Source organism: Euleptes europaea, chromosome 1 (genome assembly GCF_029931775.1).
Source record: "Euleptes europaea isolate rEulEur1 chromosome 1, rEulEur1.hap1, whole genome shotgun sequence".
NCBI classification, from domain to species: domain Eukaryota; kingdom Metazoa; phylum Chordata; class Lepidosauria; order Squamata; family Sphaerodactylidae; genus Euleptes; species Euleptes europaea.
The window spans coordinates 145,577,326-145,590,404 of record NC_079312.1 but is presented as its reverse complement, the minus strand read 5'-3'; the positions used below and the strand labels follow the sequence as shown (position 1 = coordinate 145,590,404).

The window sequence follows — 13,079 nt, the reverse complement described above, 5'->3', positions numbered from 1 at the left end:
CCCCACCTCTACCCTGCCACTGTCCATTATACGATATATTTGATATTCCATCAATAGGCTTGTAGAATCATCTCCTCTTTCTCCTAACCTCACCTTTCAGCAAGCCTCCACAGGAACACTTTAGCCCTCACTCCCTATTGTCAATGAAAGTTCAGTACACACATGTACATTTGCTCACATTCAGCCCTAACCTCTTCTTGTGCTGTCTTCTTCTTTGTCCATTTAGTTTGTAAATTCTCTGGCAGAAAGACGCAGCTGCCTAAACTGATTTTTGAAAGACTACAGGACTACAGGAAAGACTGAACAACTGTTGCCTGCAGGCCTGGTCGAAAATGTCTATTCCCTTTAATAGAGGCTTAATGTGTGAAAATGGGGAGCTGAAGCTTTTCATGGCAGGGAGGTAAATAACATCACCTGATAAACAACATCCCATCAAGTCTCTAGTAAAGGGACAGGCCAGTTTTCTCCAAGACTGTTGGCAATCCTGCTATAAACAAGTAAATGACAAAGATGTTGAGTTCTCCTGACCAGAGTCTGCTATTGAAGCAAGGCAGGAAAGCAGAGAAAGATGAGGGGATTTAATTAAAGAAGTGGCAGAGATGTGATCCAGAAAGGGAACAGTTAATGGATAAGCAGCAGCATCCTGCCTACCCAATCAAAGCTGCTGACAATCAGATTGCTAGTCTTGAAACCTGAGCCTAATGTTTCTTTAAAGGATATTGCCGAGATTGACCCTGTCTGGATGCAGCAGGAATAACAATACTTTTGATGCAGCATATGACAAGGGTTCAAAGTGCTTCATCTACATTATCTCCACAATCCTTACAACAATATGGTAAGGTGTAATGTAAGTGGACTGTCTCTTCTGGAAAGATACTGTGTCCTAAAGGATGTTCTACTAACAAGAAGACTCTTTTTGGCAACTCTCAACGGGAGTTGAGGATTCTGGGAAGGTGCCACTCAGGAAGGCCAAGCCAAACCACTTGTGAATCACTGCTGCTGCTATATTATACAAGGCAAATTCCTGTGCTTTCTAATAATTGCACAGAAGGGAGAGTTGTGCTAATTGCAGGAACAGCCTCTCTCTCTTCTGTGAAGGGCAAAATGCGTCTGCCCAAACTCCGCCTTCTGAAAATCAACTGAAAAGCACAGGGAGCCCCTGCCACACTTGGAACCTGACAACCCTTGTCAGGTTCCCATCGCCCTTTTAAAAGAAACACGCTAGAGGGTTGTTGGAAGCAGAAGACATACCCATATTATCCTTCTGCTTTTTCTGATTTCATGCATTAAGATGCTCAGCCTCAGAAATGTTACAGCTGAAGGATAATGCATCCACCTCCTTTTGGCGCTGACTCCAGCTTCCAGAAGGCCACCTTAGATATTTGTCTCCTCTTGGAAACAGAAGTGTTCGCTTGGACAATGCAAAATTCATCCACCTCAAGATTCTAAGACTTTGCTAAAGCAGATTCAGGGTCAGTGAGAGGATGGTTTTTTAAAAGTCTCCTCCCATGAAGCCTTCTCTGATCCCTCCTTCCTGCACCCAACAGCTTGGCACCAAAATGTGATGCTGAACCAGTGCAGGGGCTCAACACCAGCCTTGACATCCCCTCCCCCCAGCTGTGAGGATGGTGTCGTTCTCCGGGGAGGGTGGGAAGTGGGAGGTAGCACCACAGCAACACAAACTACAGGGAGGGTAAACATACCCACTCTTTGGCACAAAAGCAGCTAAGCCACCGGGAGGGTTTGACACTCCGAAAAGTTGTGAGAAAGGAGAGATGCTGGACAGCTCAGCACTGCTGCACGTAAATCCTTTCTGTGAAACAGCATGAATTCTCACCAGCAATGACTACATATACAGTTTGTGTCCATCCAGCAGGAAGATGCCACCAAATGGCTCTCTGCTGCATGTACTTGTGATGAAACAGACCATGCATAAGCCACACATGAAATGAGGCCTGTGCTAAGTTGGAAATCAAGTGTGGAACAGAGGGGTGCAAAATGGCATACAGTTCTTTGCCTCTTGGAGAATTTGCTGCTACCCATCTGCCAGGAGTCCAGAAAATCTTTTCTTTCTACCTACTGTTCTCTGAGGCTGTGCACACCACACACATTCCACAAGATGGAAGTCTGAAGAAACTTCTCTCTGCTTTGGAAGAGTCACTGCAGTACAAGAAGGTGTCTACTAAAGTCAGCAGGGGAAGATCCAGTTCCCTCCTTTGCACTCCACACTAGGGCTGTTGGAGAAAACAAAATCGGTCCGGTTCGGATTCGGCCGAACCCGGCCCGACTTAAGTCCGGTTCAGCTGAATTCCGAACCCCCCCTGTTCGGGAATGCCGAATTCGGCGGGAAATTCGGCATTCCTGAACAAATTCGGTTTAAAGACCCCCCCTGCCCGGTTTCCAGGAGTCCCGGGAAACTGGAGGGGTCTTTAAACTGCTCCGCGCTGCCTGGGCAGGCAGCACAGAGCAGTTTAACCCCCACACACACAGCCCGGCTTCCCGGGAGTCCTGGGAAGCAGGGCGGTGTGTGTGGGGGTTTAAACTGCTCTGCTGCCTCGGTCCTGACGCTCAGCTGTTGGGGCGGGGGACCAGCAGAGCACCGCAGGGACGGCAGTTTAATGGGAGTCCCAGGAAGCCGGGCGGTGGGGGTTTTTAAACTGCTCCGCGCTGCCTGCCCAGGCAGCACGGAGCACTTTAAACCCCCCTGCCCGGTTTCCCGGGATGCGGGGGGTTTTAAACTGCTCCCCGACGCTCAGCTGTTGGGCGGGGCCTGCCCAACAGCTGAGCGTCAGGACCAGGCAGCAGAGCAGTTTAAACCCCACTGCCCCCCTTCCCGGGACTCCAGGGAAAGCGGATGGGGGGGTTAAAGTGCTCCGCGCTGCCTGCCCAGGCAGCACGGAGCACTTTAAAGACCCACCGCCCGGTTTCCTGGGAGTCCCAGGAAACCGGGCGGGGCGCTCTTTAAAGGCGGGAAAAGGCAGGTTCAGCAAATGCCGAACCTGCCGAATTTATCCGGCAATTGCCGGAATGCGCCAAATTCGGCACGTCCTTTTCCCGCCGTTTTTGAGTTCGGTTCCATCCGAACTGAAAACCCCCGAATCAGGGGAAATTCAGCTGTTTGTTCTGTTCGGATGAACCGAATCGACAGCCCTACTCCACACAAATGGATAAACTGGGGAAGGGATGTAAGCCAAAAGGAAGGAAATGGCTGTCTTCTTATTAAGGGTGAAGATAAACTTTGGGCTCTCGCTCTCTCTTGCCAGGTTTAGTTTTTAAAAAGGAAGGTGCAAAGTCTGCCTGGAAACCCTTCTAACCCCCAAAGTATATGATTTGACTAGTTTTACTCAGTAGTGAATAAAAGACACTTTGCATATGTTTAAATGCTCTCCACCCAAGTATTAGATTGTTTTTAATTTAATAATTTTGTAAGACTCGTCAGTTCCCACCAGTAGGTGAAGACTTGTTTTGTTCTGTTTGGCTTCTCTTTGGTGATCCTTCCAGCCTTATGCTGTAATTGTTGTTTTTATGTCTTTGCATGTATTTTAGCTTGGGTTTTAATTTTGTGTTTTTGTTTGGTTTTAATCCCATCTATGGGAGGTATGCATTGTCACTCCTCTCTTACTTTCACTAGGCTCTCCTGTCCTTGTTATGATATATGCCATGACCAAGTCCTTGTATTCTGAAACAATTCAGGAGATAAGCCTGGCTGAAGTGAAGCTTTGGCACACACCATCTGCAAACCATGAAATCTAGAGGATCAGCAGGGCATTTTCAGAGCTGGCTTTATCACTAGGCAACCCCAGGGAAGCATGGCAAGGAATGAAGCTACAGAGCATCATGGCTTGTAGAGCAGCAGATGGAAGGGCCTTTTCCTTCCTAGTGGTACCCAGACATCCATGTTTCTGTGTGTGTGTGTGTGGGGGGGGAAGCTGAAGGTGAAAAGAAGGATCACACAACACTGGAAGGGGCCAGATGTGAGGCAGAGGCAACACCAACAGCTGCAATGTCTGGAAAGTTGAGTGCAAGAGAGGCATAAAGGGGAATAGGGCACTCTCACAAAGGCCAACAGGTGGGAACAGAAGGCAGCCTTACTGGAGTTTGATATGACGTGAAGACAGGTTAGATGCAACAGTCACAGGAGTTTAAGAATCTAGTGCTGGAGGTGGGTACAGAATGCCCAGGGATACATCATTCATCTAGAATAACAAAAGTTGGCCATGGCAGCAGCTGAAACAAATGCTAAAAATGCACTCTTTCCCATTTAACAAAAGAAAGGGGAAAGCCCAAAATGATCAGGAAGAAAAAAGATCATTACTACTTGCTTACCTTCCACTCCCTTTCAAATTATAGCTACCCTGACACAGCACACTTAGATCACGTTTTTTTTTGGGGGGGGGGGGGTTCTCCCAGTATCCCAACTGCAAGCTAATATTCTTCTGTCCTCCTATTTGAAACCTTGCTTTAGGCTCGATGTAGTCTGCGGCCAATTCATGGCCACTGCAACAACAGTTGCAGGCATCCAGAATGTGCAGCTTGCCAGTGGCGGAGGGGGGGGGGGGCTCAGACTTGCTTTGTCTTGAGAGAGACACTATGTTTAGCTACAGATATGCAGATCTGCAGGTTGAAGGCTGTGATTTGAAGCAGCAGATGCGGGGGTTGCTGATTTGCTGCTCAAAATTGCTTGGGGGGAAAGGATTAAGCAGCTCCTTTCCACCACCGCTCTACAGCTCTAAAGTGCAGTTTCTCAAAGCATTTCTTTTAAAGTCAGTGTTTCATTACCCACGTTCGTGCATATCATATTGTTTGCCCCTCATTGTAAACATGGTGTACCAGAACAGCTGGATGGCAACAATTTATATGCATTTAATTCCAAGGTGCTGCAATGTTTGCAATTTAGCACTGTCTGTTGTATGCTTGCTTCTGTACCCCTACAATGTCTACTCAACCTGTACATGCATTTATTATGAAGAATTCACATGAACACATGAAGCTGCCTTACACTGAATCAGACATTTGGTCCATTATGGTATTGTCTACTCAGATTAGCAACAGCTCTCCAGGGTCTTAGGTCCAGATCTTTCATATCACCTGATTCCCTGAACTGGAGATGCCAGGGATTCAACCTGGGACCTTCTGCATACTAAGCAGATGCTCTGCTGCTGAACTATGGTCCCCTCCCAGACTTGTTTATGAATCAGGACACAATGCCAAGTGTCTTTATTAAGCTGCACTGAACTCAGTGCACCAAATCAGGTGTTGAATTGGCTGAGGGGAAGATGTTAAGACTTCAATCTTACACATACTTTCTTAGGAACAAGCCCCACTTTAAGTCTTTTTAGAGCTTTCTTCCTCTAAAAGAAAAAGGCAGTTTTTGACTTGCCATTGTTTGGGAAGTGTAGGGACTGGAGAACATAAAGCAAAATACAATATGCATACAATAAGTCTCCTTGCCTCTCATACCTTAATCTGGTCTTTGGCCTGAAATAATGGAAGCAGAGAGGGAGAGAAATATAACACCATGGAAATAACTGGATCATTTCTAACTTGAGTATTAGAGTCCAAGCCCATCTTAAAATCATGCCAACTGCTCTAATGTCAGGTCAGACTGTGAAGGCTCAGGAAAAAAATGGGAGGAGGGACAATTTTTCCCCAAGAACTCCCTCCCTCCCTTTTTCCAGTGAAAAAACTGGGAAATGTGGGGGAAACACTAAAAAAATTGGACAAAATATTTTCTCTTTTGGAATGAGAGAAGTGTTTTTGAATATGTTTCATTTATTCAAAATAAGTAGCATGAACATTTTATGAAGACTATTTACAATGCATAATACTTTATAAGTATACTGTAGACATATACAACATATTTTCAATAATATATCTCTTGTTTAAATGTAAATAATTTTGGCAACAATACGTTATAATTTACCGTTAATACCTTATTATTTTCAAAGTTATCACTTGATATTAAAATACATGATGCTAGTCCTGTTGTGACTGGTTTAAAACCATTTCTGTCCCAATAATATGCTTTCTTTTGTTTACTACAAAATTTGTCTATTTCCAACTTCTATTTTTTCCTACCTCTCAGGTGGCAAAAATTAAGATACATGGCTAAGGTGGCAGAGGGTGCAGAATTTTGTAGCTTTTTCTCAAGTACTGGGACTTTTCTGGGAGTAAGCTCTTCTGAATAACATGGGTCTTACTTTTGAGTAGACCTATTTAGGATTGCCGATATACTTTATTTCTAAATTCCATATACATGTCAAATTTTCAATACTAATGAAGTTATAAATTATGCCATGTGCGTTGTTAAAGCTACAAAGTAAATTTAGGTTTGATAAGAAAATATTGCATATATTTCAGTTTCCCCCAAATTCCCATTTTTATTAAAACAGACAATTTTTCTCATGGCTTCACAATTTCTGGAAATTTTACACCTCTAGATCAGGTGCACAGAGACTAACTGTGGTTACTCAGTGTTGAGAGAAAGACTCTGCACATTGCCAACCTCTCTCTCTCCTTTACCACCACTTCACATGTGCCAATGTTGTTACAGATAGCAGAGCTACAGCCTTGTTGAGATTAAGCCCTAGAGAGGCCTTCTCTCTGGATGTATGCCTGATGTATGGGTACCATGTATGCACCAACCTGGTTTCTCCTAGATGGCCTGAACAAAACTGGACTTGGAGCCATAAATGGCAAATCCTTAAAAGCCCCCACCCTCACCCCACCCGTGTAACACACAGGCTCTTTCTGGTCCAGTCTGTGTGATCACAGCTGCAACTACTGTCCTGCTGAGAGGAAAACGAATCTCAGTCAGAGCTTAAGATGCAAGCTGTCAGTGAGCAGCAAATCCCCCCCGCCCTCTAGCTCCACCACTTTGCCAAGCTTCCTTCCCATTGTGGTCATCTCACCAGTCACACCAGCCAACCTGAGCATGGCCTACCTCATATTTTTTTACAAGGAAGACAAACAAAGAAAACACTTTATTTTTAACTGTGCATATGGAAAGAGATTTGCACTGTCCATCAACTGCCTACCCCAGGTAAAAGGTGTTGTGGGTTACAGCGAGCCGTGAGGAGATGGGCAGAATTGCAGTTCTCGCTTGTATCAGTTTGATCTAGTCTGATTTGCAGAGCCAAGCACCGGGGGCAGGAAAGAAGGGAGATCCCCACCAGAGTCTAGTATCTCAGGGCCAAACTACTTGTAACACTGGAGATTCTTGAGCGGATCCCCAGACATGTCATTTTACTGCAGAAAGCACTTTGGGAAGGGAAGAAAGATAGAGATCAAGGCCACAGCTCTGTAAAAGGGAGGTAGCTTTTCTCCCACTATGTCTTCCCCAAGCACAAATGCCCCCCAATGAGCTCCTTTTAGCCCAATGGGAAAAAGACCGGCATGTTATAGGTCCTTGTTGTTTTCCCTACTGAAGCCTGAAGAAGACATTTCTGATCCAGGAACCAGCACAGGGGATGAAGCATTACCTTCCTGTCCTCTAGCCTCAGTCTGTACCAGTCCCCCTGTAGCTCCTTTTTGCACATAAATCACACATCAGGAAATCTTATTATGGATTCCTAGTGTCACATATACTTCTGCTCTCAGTCTAGAGATAAGATGCTGATGGTCCTTCCTCCTTTAACAGACACAGATACTGTTGCAACAGCCAAGCACAAGTTACCTAAACATCAAGATTGGAATTAGGCCTTGTTTCTCCTTCAGCACACTGGCTGGCTTTTTGCCCCATTAAGTCCCTGAGAAGTGGCACAGCCAGTTCCTCTAAGCCAGGAAACAAAGTTGGAAGGGGGGGTGGTAGTGGTAAAGAAAGTTTGGAAGAATCCCTGGCTGGCCCCTAGGGACTTGGGATCTGGAATACATTCCTCAATTACTTCCTGCCCCTGCATCAGCGACCCCAATTTGGCATCCTTCTTCCCTCCCTCTTCACGCTGAGCATATAATACATAGCCACTGAAAATCTATATGTTGCATTGCAACAGTCTTTAAGAGTGTTTGTGACTGAGATGAGAGGTGCTAAAATGGGAGGGGAGAGAATGGAATAACTCCTACTTCTAGCAGTGGACACACACAGTGTGTTGCTGTCTCTGCACCTCCCCCCCAGCTCAGAAATGCCAGGCTCCCCACAGTCCCAGTTCCGCCAAGTCATCTGATCATCTACCTCCTCCTGCCGGCATCCACCCCACACATTTCAAAGCACAGCAGCTGTGCCTGTGGTGAATGCCTGACCCCAACTAGGTGGGCAGGAAGTATCAGGTCCGGGCATGATAAGAACTGTCCTGGCATCATGCAGACCTGTCTTATTATTAATGGACCCCTACAGAGATTAGCAAAATGGCTCAGACTCCAGACTCCTGGCTTACAAGAGATTCCCCTAGCCATTTACTCCCTGATTAACCCATGCTTCTCTTACTCCTATCCAACTAAACACCCTGCAAACTTTCCACCCAGGGTTTACGCTACAATCTGATGATCAAGTACCAGGATGAAAGCCACAAGGAACATGCCAGAACACTACCTCTTCTTTCAGAATAGCATTATTTTGGGGAATATCTGCACTTTTCCCCACTCAATTCTCAAAAGGGGTAGAAGGAGCTCCAGTCAGGATGGAATCTGTTGCACAAGGGCTAGCTCAGCTGCCATACATGTGGACTGAGCTTGCACGGTCCTCTCTGCTCTTGGCTCAAGAAAGCACGAAGCCCAGGCTTGACAAGAAACAGCTACTGTGTGGGAGGACGTCAGGATTGGTCCACAAATATCAAAGGATATCATGCACTGGACTCCCTAGCCAGCAGGGGGAGCTGTTAAATGAACGTTTACTCTCATGGGAAGCCCACCACCCAACCATAACTAGTGCATTTCCATCTGCCCCAAAATATACCTCAGCTCCTTGTAAAGCTCCTATTAGTCTCAACCGAAAGTGAAGTCACAGAAAACAACCCCTTTACCATCAACACACATAATTCAGGGATTCTCTCAACATACCCTACTGCTCCCCACTCAACATACTTTTGTCCCCCACTCAACATACCTTATTGCTTCTCTATCAAAGATGAACAATATACAACAAGGAGACACCTATGATTGTGTCATAAACAAATTCATACTCCATCATCCCCTTAAGCCCTCCAGCAGCCTCCTGGACTCACTGTCCCAACCTTCTAACATCACTGCAATAGCCCCAAAGCTCACCACCTTGATGAAAAAAGGTAATGCCAGGTTCTTCTATGGTGGGTGGCTCCCATGCCTAAAATAACCCCTTCTATCAGCATGTCGACTCACCACTTCGGAGTCTTCGAATCCATGGAGATAGGAGTCGTCATACATGGGGGGGGGGGGATGTTCAGCAACCGGGGAGGTGAGAGCAGAGAAAAATGTTAGCTCTTCCAAAGGGATGGGTGTCCTGTGCTGTGCCCCCTGCCCCAGTTGGGTTGGGGGCAGCAGATGGCACACAATCACAAAGCTTGCTGAATCCGCTGTGTGCTGGATCCCCACCCTGGATGCTCTCGAGCTCTTAGCTCAGCAGCGACGGTAAAAACAATAGTGCCCACCCACCAGCCCTCCCCTGGGGGCAGGCACAGAGATGGGCAAGTAGGGGAGGGAGCCAAGCACTGCTACTGGACTGTCTGGATCTGCCTGCACCTTTTAGGGGCAACACAAAAGGGACAGGGTGGGAGAGGGCCAAGGGGCGTGGTATAGATAGCAGGAGGGTAACAAAAGAAGGGAAGTAAAAGTCTGGAAGGGCCATCCCTGGCAGGATGGCGTTGAGTGCATTCTCTGAACCCCCTAACCTTTGTCACTCACTCTGACTCCAAGCAGGCTGGAGAGCATCAAGACAAATCTAGTTAGGCAGATACCTAAGAAACACCCTAAACATAAGATGCAGGAGGGGAAATCCGTTGTGTTTATTGGCCCAGTACAGGTCAGGGTACCAATAGGAATTGGGGATGTGTATGATAAGTGAATCAAAGAATCAAAGGTCAGGGTACCAATAGGAATTGGGGATGTGTATGATAAGTGAATCAAAGAAGAGAAGCCCAAGCCAGCTGGATCCTTCCCTGGCACTTCTGTTCCCCAGTTCTCTTCCCACCAGCTTCCATCCTAGCTCCAAACTTCCTGAATGACCAAACATCACTTAACTAGTCAATGTCAACACCAGTGTAGACCCTCCCAGGCTGCTAGCCATCATCAGCTGGATTTGCAGGGTGGAACCTGTTCCCTACCTACCTTCTCTGATATCTCTAGCTCCATACTTTTCTTTGCTCATCTAAGCTCAACTAAAAGATAGTTTCACTGGCCTACCTCCACTGGGACAGGTGCTGCCTTCTGGTTAAGGCTACTCTCCTGAATATGAGCCAGGTTGCCGTGGGGGAAGTGGGAAGGGAGGGGAAGTGGCTCTGCAGGAAATAGAACCGGATAGGGATTCTCCCCCCCCCCCCGTCTCCATATGCCTGCCCTGGCTCAGTACCAGAGCAGCTGGCATTAGCAAACCCCTCCCCCTTTCCCACCGAAACTTGGGGCGCTGTCCAGTAATTCCACCCATTTTTTTTACCCAAAACATAATAAAATATCCCCCACACCACACTTTGCAAAAGGGATCTACATCGTCCTCGCAAGCATACAAGCCCAGCCCAGCATCCAGCAAATGGAGGGAGGGCGGAGAGGAGGCAGAAGATGAAAGGATGCGCAGCAGTCCGCTCCTCCTCTCCCGCCCCTAAATCTGCCAGGAGTTGCCATGGGGGTGGGTGGAAAACAGGGAAGACGCTGGAAAGAGCCCTCGTGCTTATGGGGAGTGGGGCGGGGAAGGGAAGGGAAGGGAAGGGAAGGGAAGGGAAGGGGGGCCGCGATCGCGTGGCGGGAGACGGCGGCGTCTGCGCGCTCGCCTGTTAAGTTACCTCGTTGAGCAGGAAGGTTGCGCTGGAGTCAGAAAAAGACATAGACGGGCGGGGAGGGAGCCGGCCGGCCGGCGGGGCCCAGGGTGCGGTGCCAGCTGGGTGGGTGGGTGGGTGGGAGGGAAGGCTGGGTGGAGGGGTGGGTGGAGGGGTGGGTGGAGGGGTGGGAGGGCCCTGCCGCGCCGCTGGCCAGCGCCTGCCTCGCTCCGGCTTTTCCTCCGCCTGCCGACGATGGCTGTGCGCGCCGCCGCCGCCGCCGCCGCGCGTCCTCCGCCTCCCGCCACGCGCCGTCCGGAGAATGAACTCGGGGACGTGCCGGGCGCGAGACCGTCCCAGCCGCGGGGGAGCCTCCTACGGCGGCGGGCCGCCTCGCCCCCCCCGCCCCCCCCCCCCGAGCGGGGATCTCGAGGCCTGATGAAGGAGCCAGCCCCTCGCCGTGGAAATCTCCCCGCGGCTCATCCAGCAGCAGCAGCAGCAGCAGCAGCAGGGGGGGGGGCGGGGGAGGCAGCTGCTGGAAACGGGGCTAGGCGGCCATGGGAGCCGCTCGCCGCGCCCCCTTCGCCCAGGCTTCCTCTGCGCCGGGGCTCGCTTCGAGCTGAGCCCCCGCAGATGTTGCCGGCGCCAGGGCGCCAAGCTAAGCTGGACGCACCGGGGCCAGAGCAGATGCAGAGGGGCTCGCAGGCTTACAGGGCGAGGGCGGCCGGATCAGGAGGATGGGTTGCAGCCTCGTTGGCACGAAGGGTTTGCCACCCTGTGGATGTGGGGCAGCACTGCCTTGCAGCCAGGCCCAAAGCTCCGGTTGTCCAAGAGCCTCTGGTTCGTTGGGGGTGGGGGGGAACAGGAGCCCCAGCTTTGAGGAAAGCTGGCTTTGCTCGGTTCGACAGACAGGGAAGAGAGCGGAGCTGGGGTGCAAACCAGTATGGAGAAAGAAGAGGGACTCAGCCCATGGGCCTTTCCACCAGTGGGGTGCGACAGTCCTTATTTTACCCAGAAGGTACCATTTAGGGTTGTGGAGCAGGGGGTGGAAGGGGGCAAGCAGCGGGCATGGCAAAACAGGGCACACATGCTCCTCTGCTTCTCAGCTCAGCTGGGGATTTTGCTCTTGCTGCGAGCCTCTGTGGCCAGAGCCCTCAAAGCTGCATGGAAAACTGAACTCTCCTCCTCAGCGCGGCTCCCCTGCGGACCCAGCCCGCTGCCCTAACTTTTCCTCGCCCCAGTTCTCTGCTCTGTCACCCGGGTCCTCTTTCCAACTTACTCCCAAGGCTCTCCAGCTCTTTCCCAGCCCATCCCCCCAGAGACCCAGGCAGCCAAGCAGACTAACGGTGCCCCATTACCTCATTGAGCAGGAAGACACTGGAGTTGGAGAGAGACATGCAGCGGGTCTGTTTTGCTGGAGGAGAGTGGCACTGACTGGCTCGCTGCCTACCTTCCTCGTGAACCTGGCTCAGCTCACGGGGCAGACGGGAAGCCCGGCCCACAGGGACTCTCATGGGATGGGGAGCGAGCAGCCTGCCGACTCAGGGGCACGAGCAAATTGTGAAACAGTGCAGGAGCACGAGAGGTTCTCCCCACAGTGTGGTCTTGTAGCACTCTGCGCCAGCTCTGCATTGGCTCCCAGGCTCCGGTGGGACAGTGTGCCTGTATCATAAGGTTTGCTATGAGCCACCAGGACATTAAATCAAAAAGAGTTTCCGTCTAGACATTAGGAGGAATTTTCTAACAGAGCTGTTCCTCAGTGGAACAGGCTTCCTCTGGAGGTGGTAAGCTCTCCTTCCCTGGAGGTTATTAAGAGGTTAGATGGCCATCTGCCAGCAATGCTGATTCTGTGACCTTAGGCAGATGATGAGAGGGAGGGCATCCTGACCATCTTCTGGTCACTAGGGGTGTGTGTGTGTGTGGGGGGGGGTAGTTGTGAATTTCCTGCATTGTGCAGGGGGTTGGACTTGATGGCCCTGGTGGTCCCTTCCAACTCTATGATTCTATGATCTCATAGCCCCAGCCACAAACAGGAACTTGGTTTACAGAATATTTGGAGCAGTGCAAGAATGCATGTTAGCATCCCATAGGCTCATCCTATGCGCCTGCAGCTTGTGGCTCACACATTCTTGTTGTACTTATGAGGAGCACTCTGCAGTGGCACATGGAGCCTGCTTGTGGAAATGGGTCAGTACCCACAAG

At 49.6% G+C, this 13,079-nt stretch overlaps 1 protein-coding gene across 4 annotated transcripts in view; it reads right to left on the bottom strand.

Moving 5' to 3' along the window:
• The window catches only part of CACNB3 (calcium voltage-gated channel auxiliary subunit beta 3), a 38,013-nt gene extending 25,717 nt beyond the window's left edge, over positions 1–12,296 (bottom strand). For 2 of the 4 annotated variants that reach the window (XM_056857823.1, XM_056857830.1), the window contains exon 1: positions 9,292–9,336. In XM_056857823.1, coding sequence (XP_056713801.1) covers positions 9,292–9,336 — 45 coding nt within the window. Of the gene's footprint in view, positions 1–9,291; positions 9,337–10,904; positions 11,022–12,235 lie in introns of those variants that run through there. The other 2 variants (XM_056857841.1, XM_056857836.1) reach the window with 2 other exon arrangements.
• Positions 12,297–13,079: the final 783 nt, after the last annotated feature.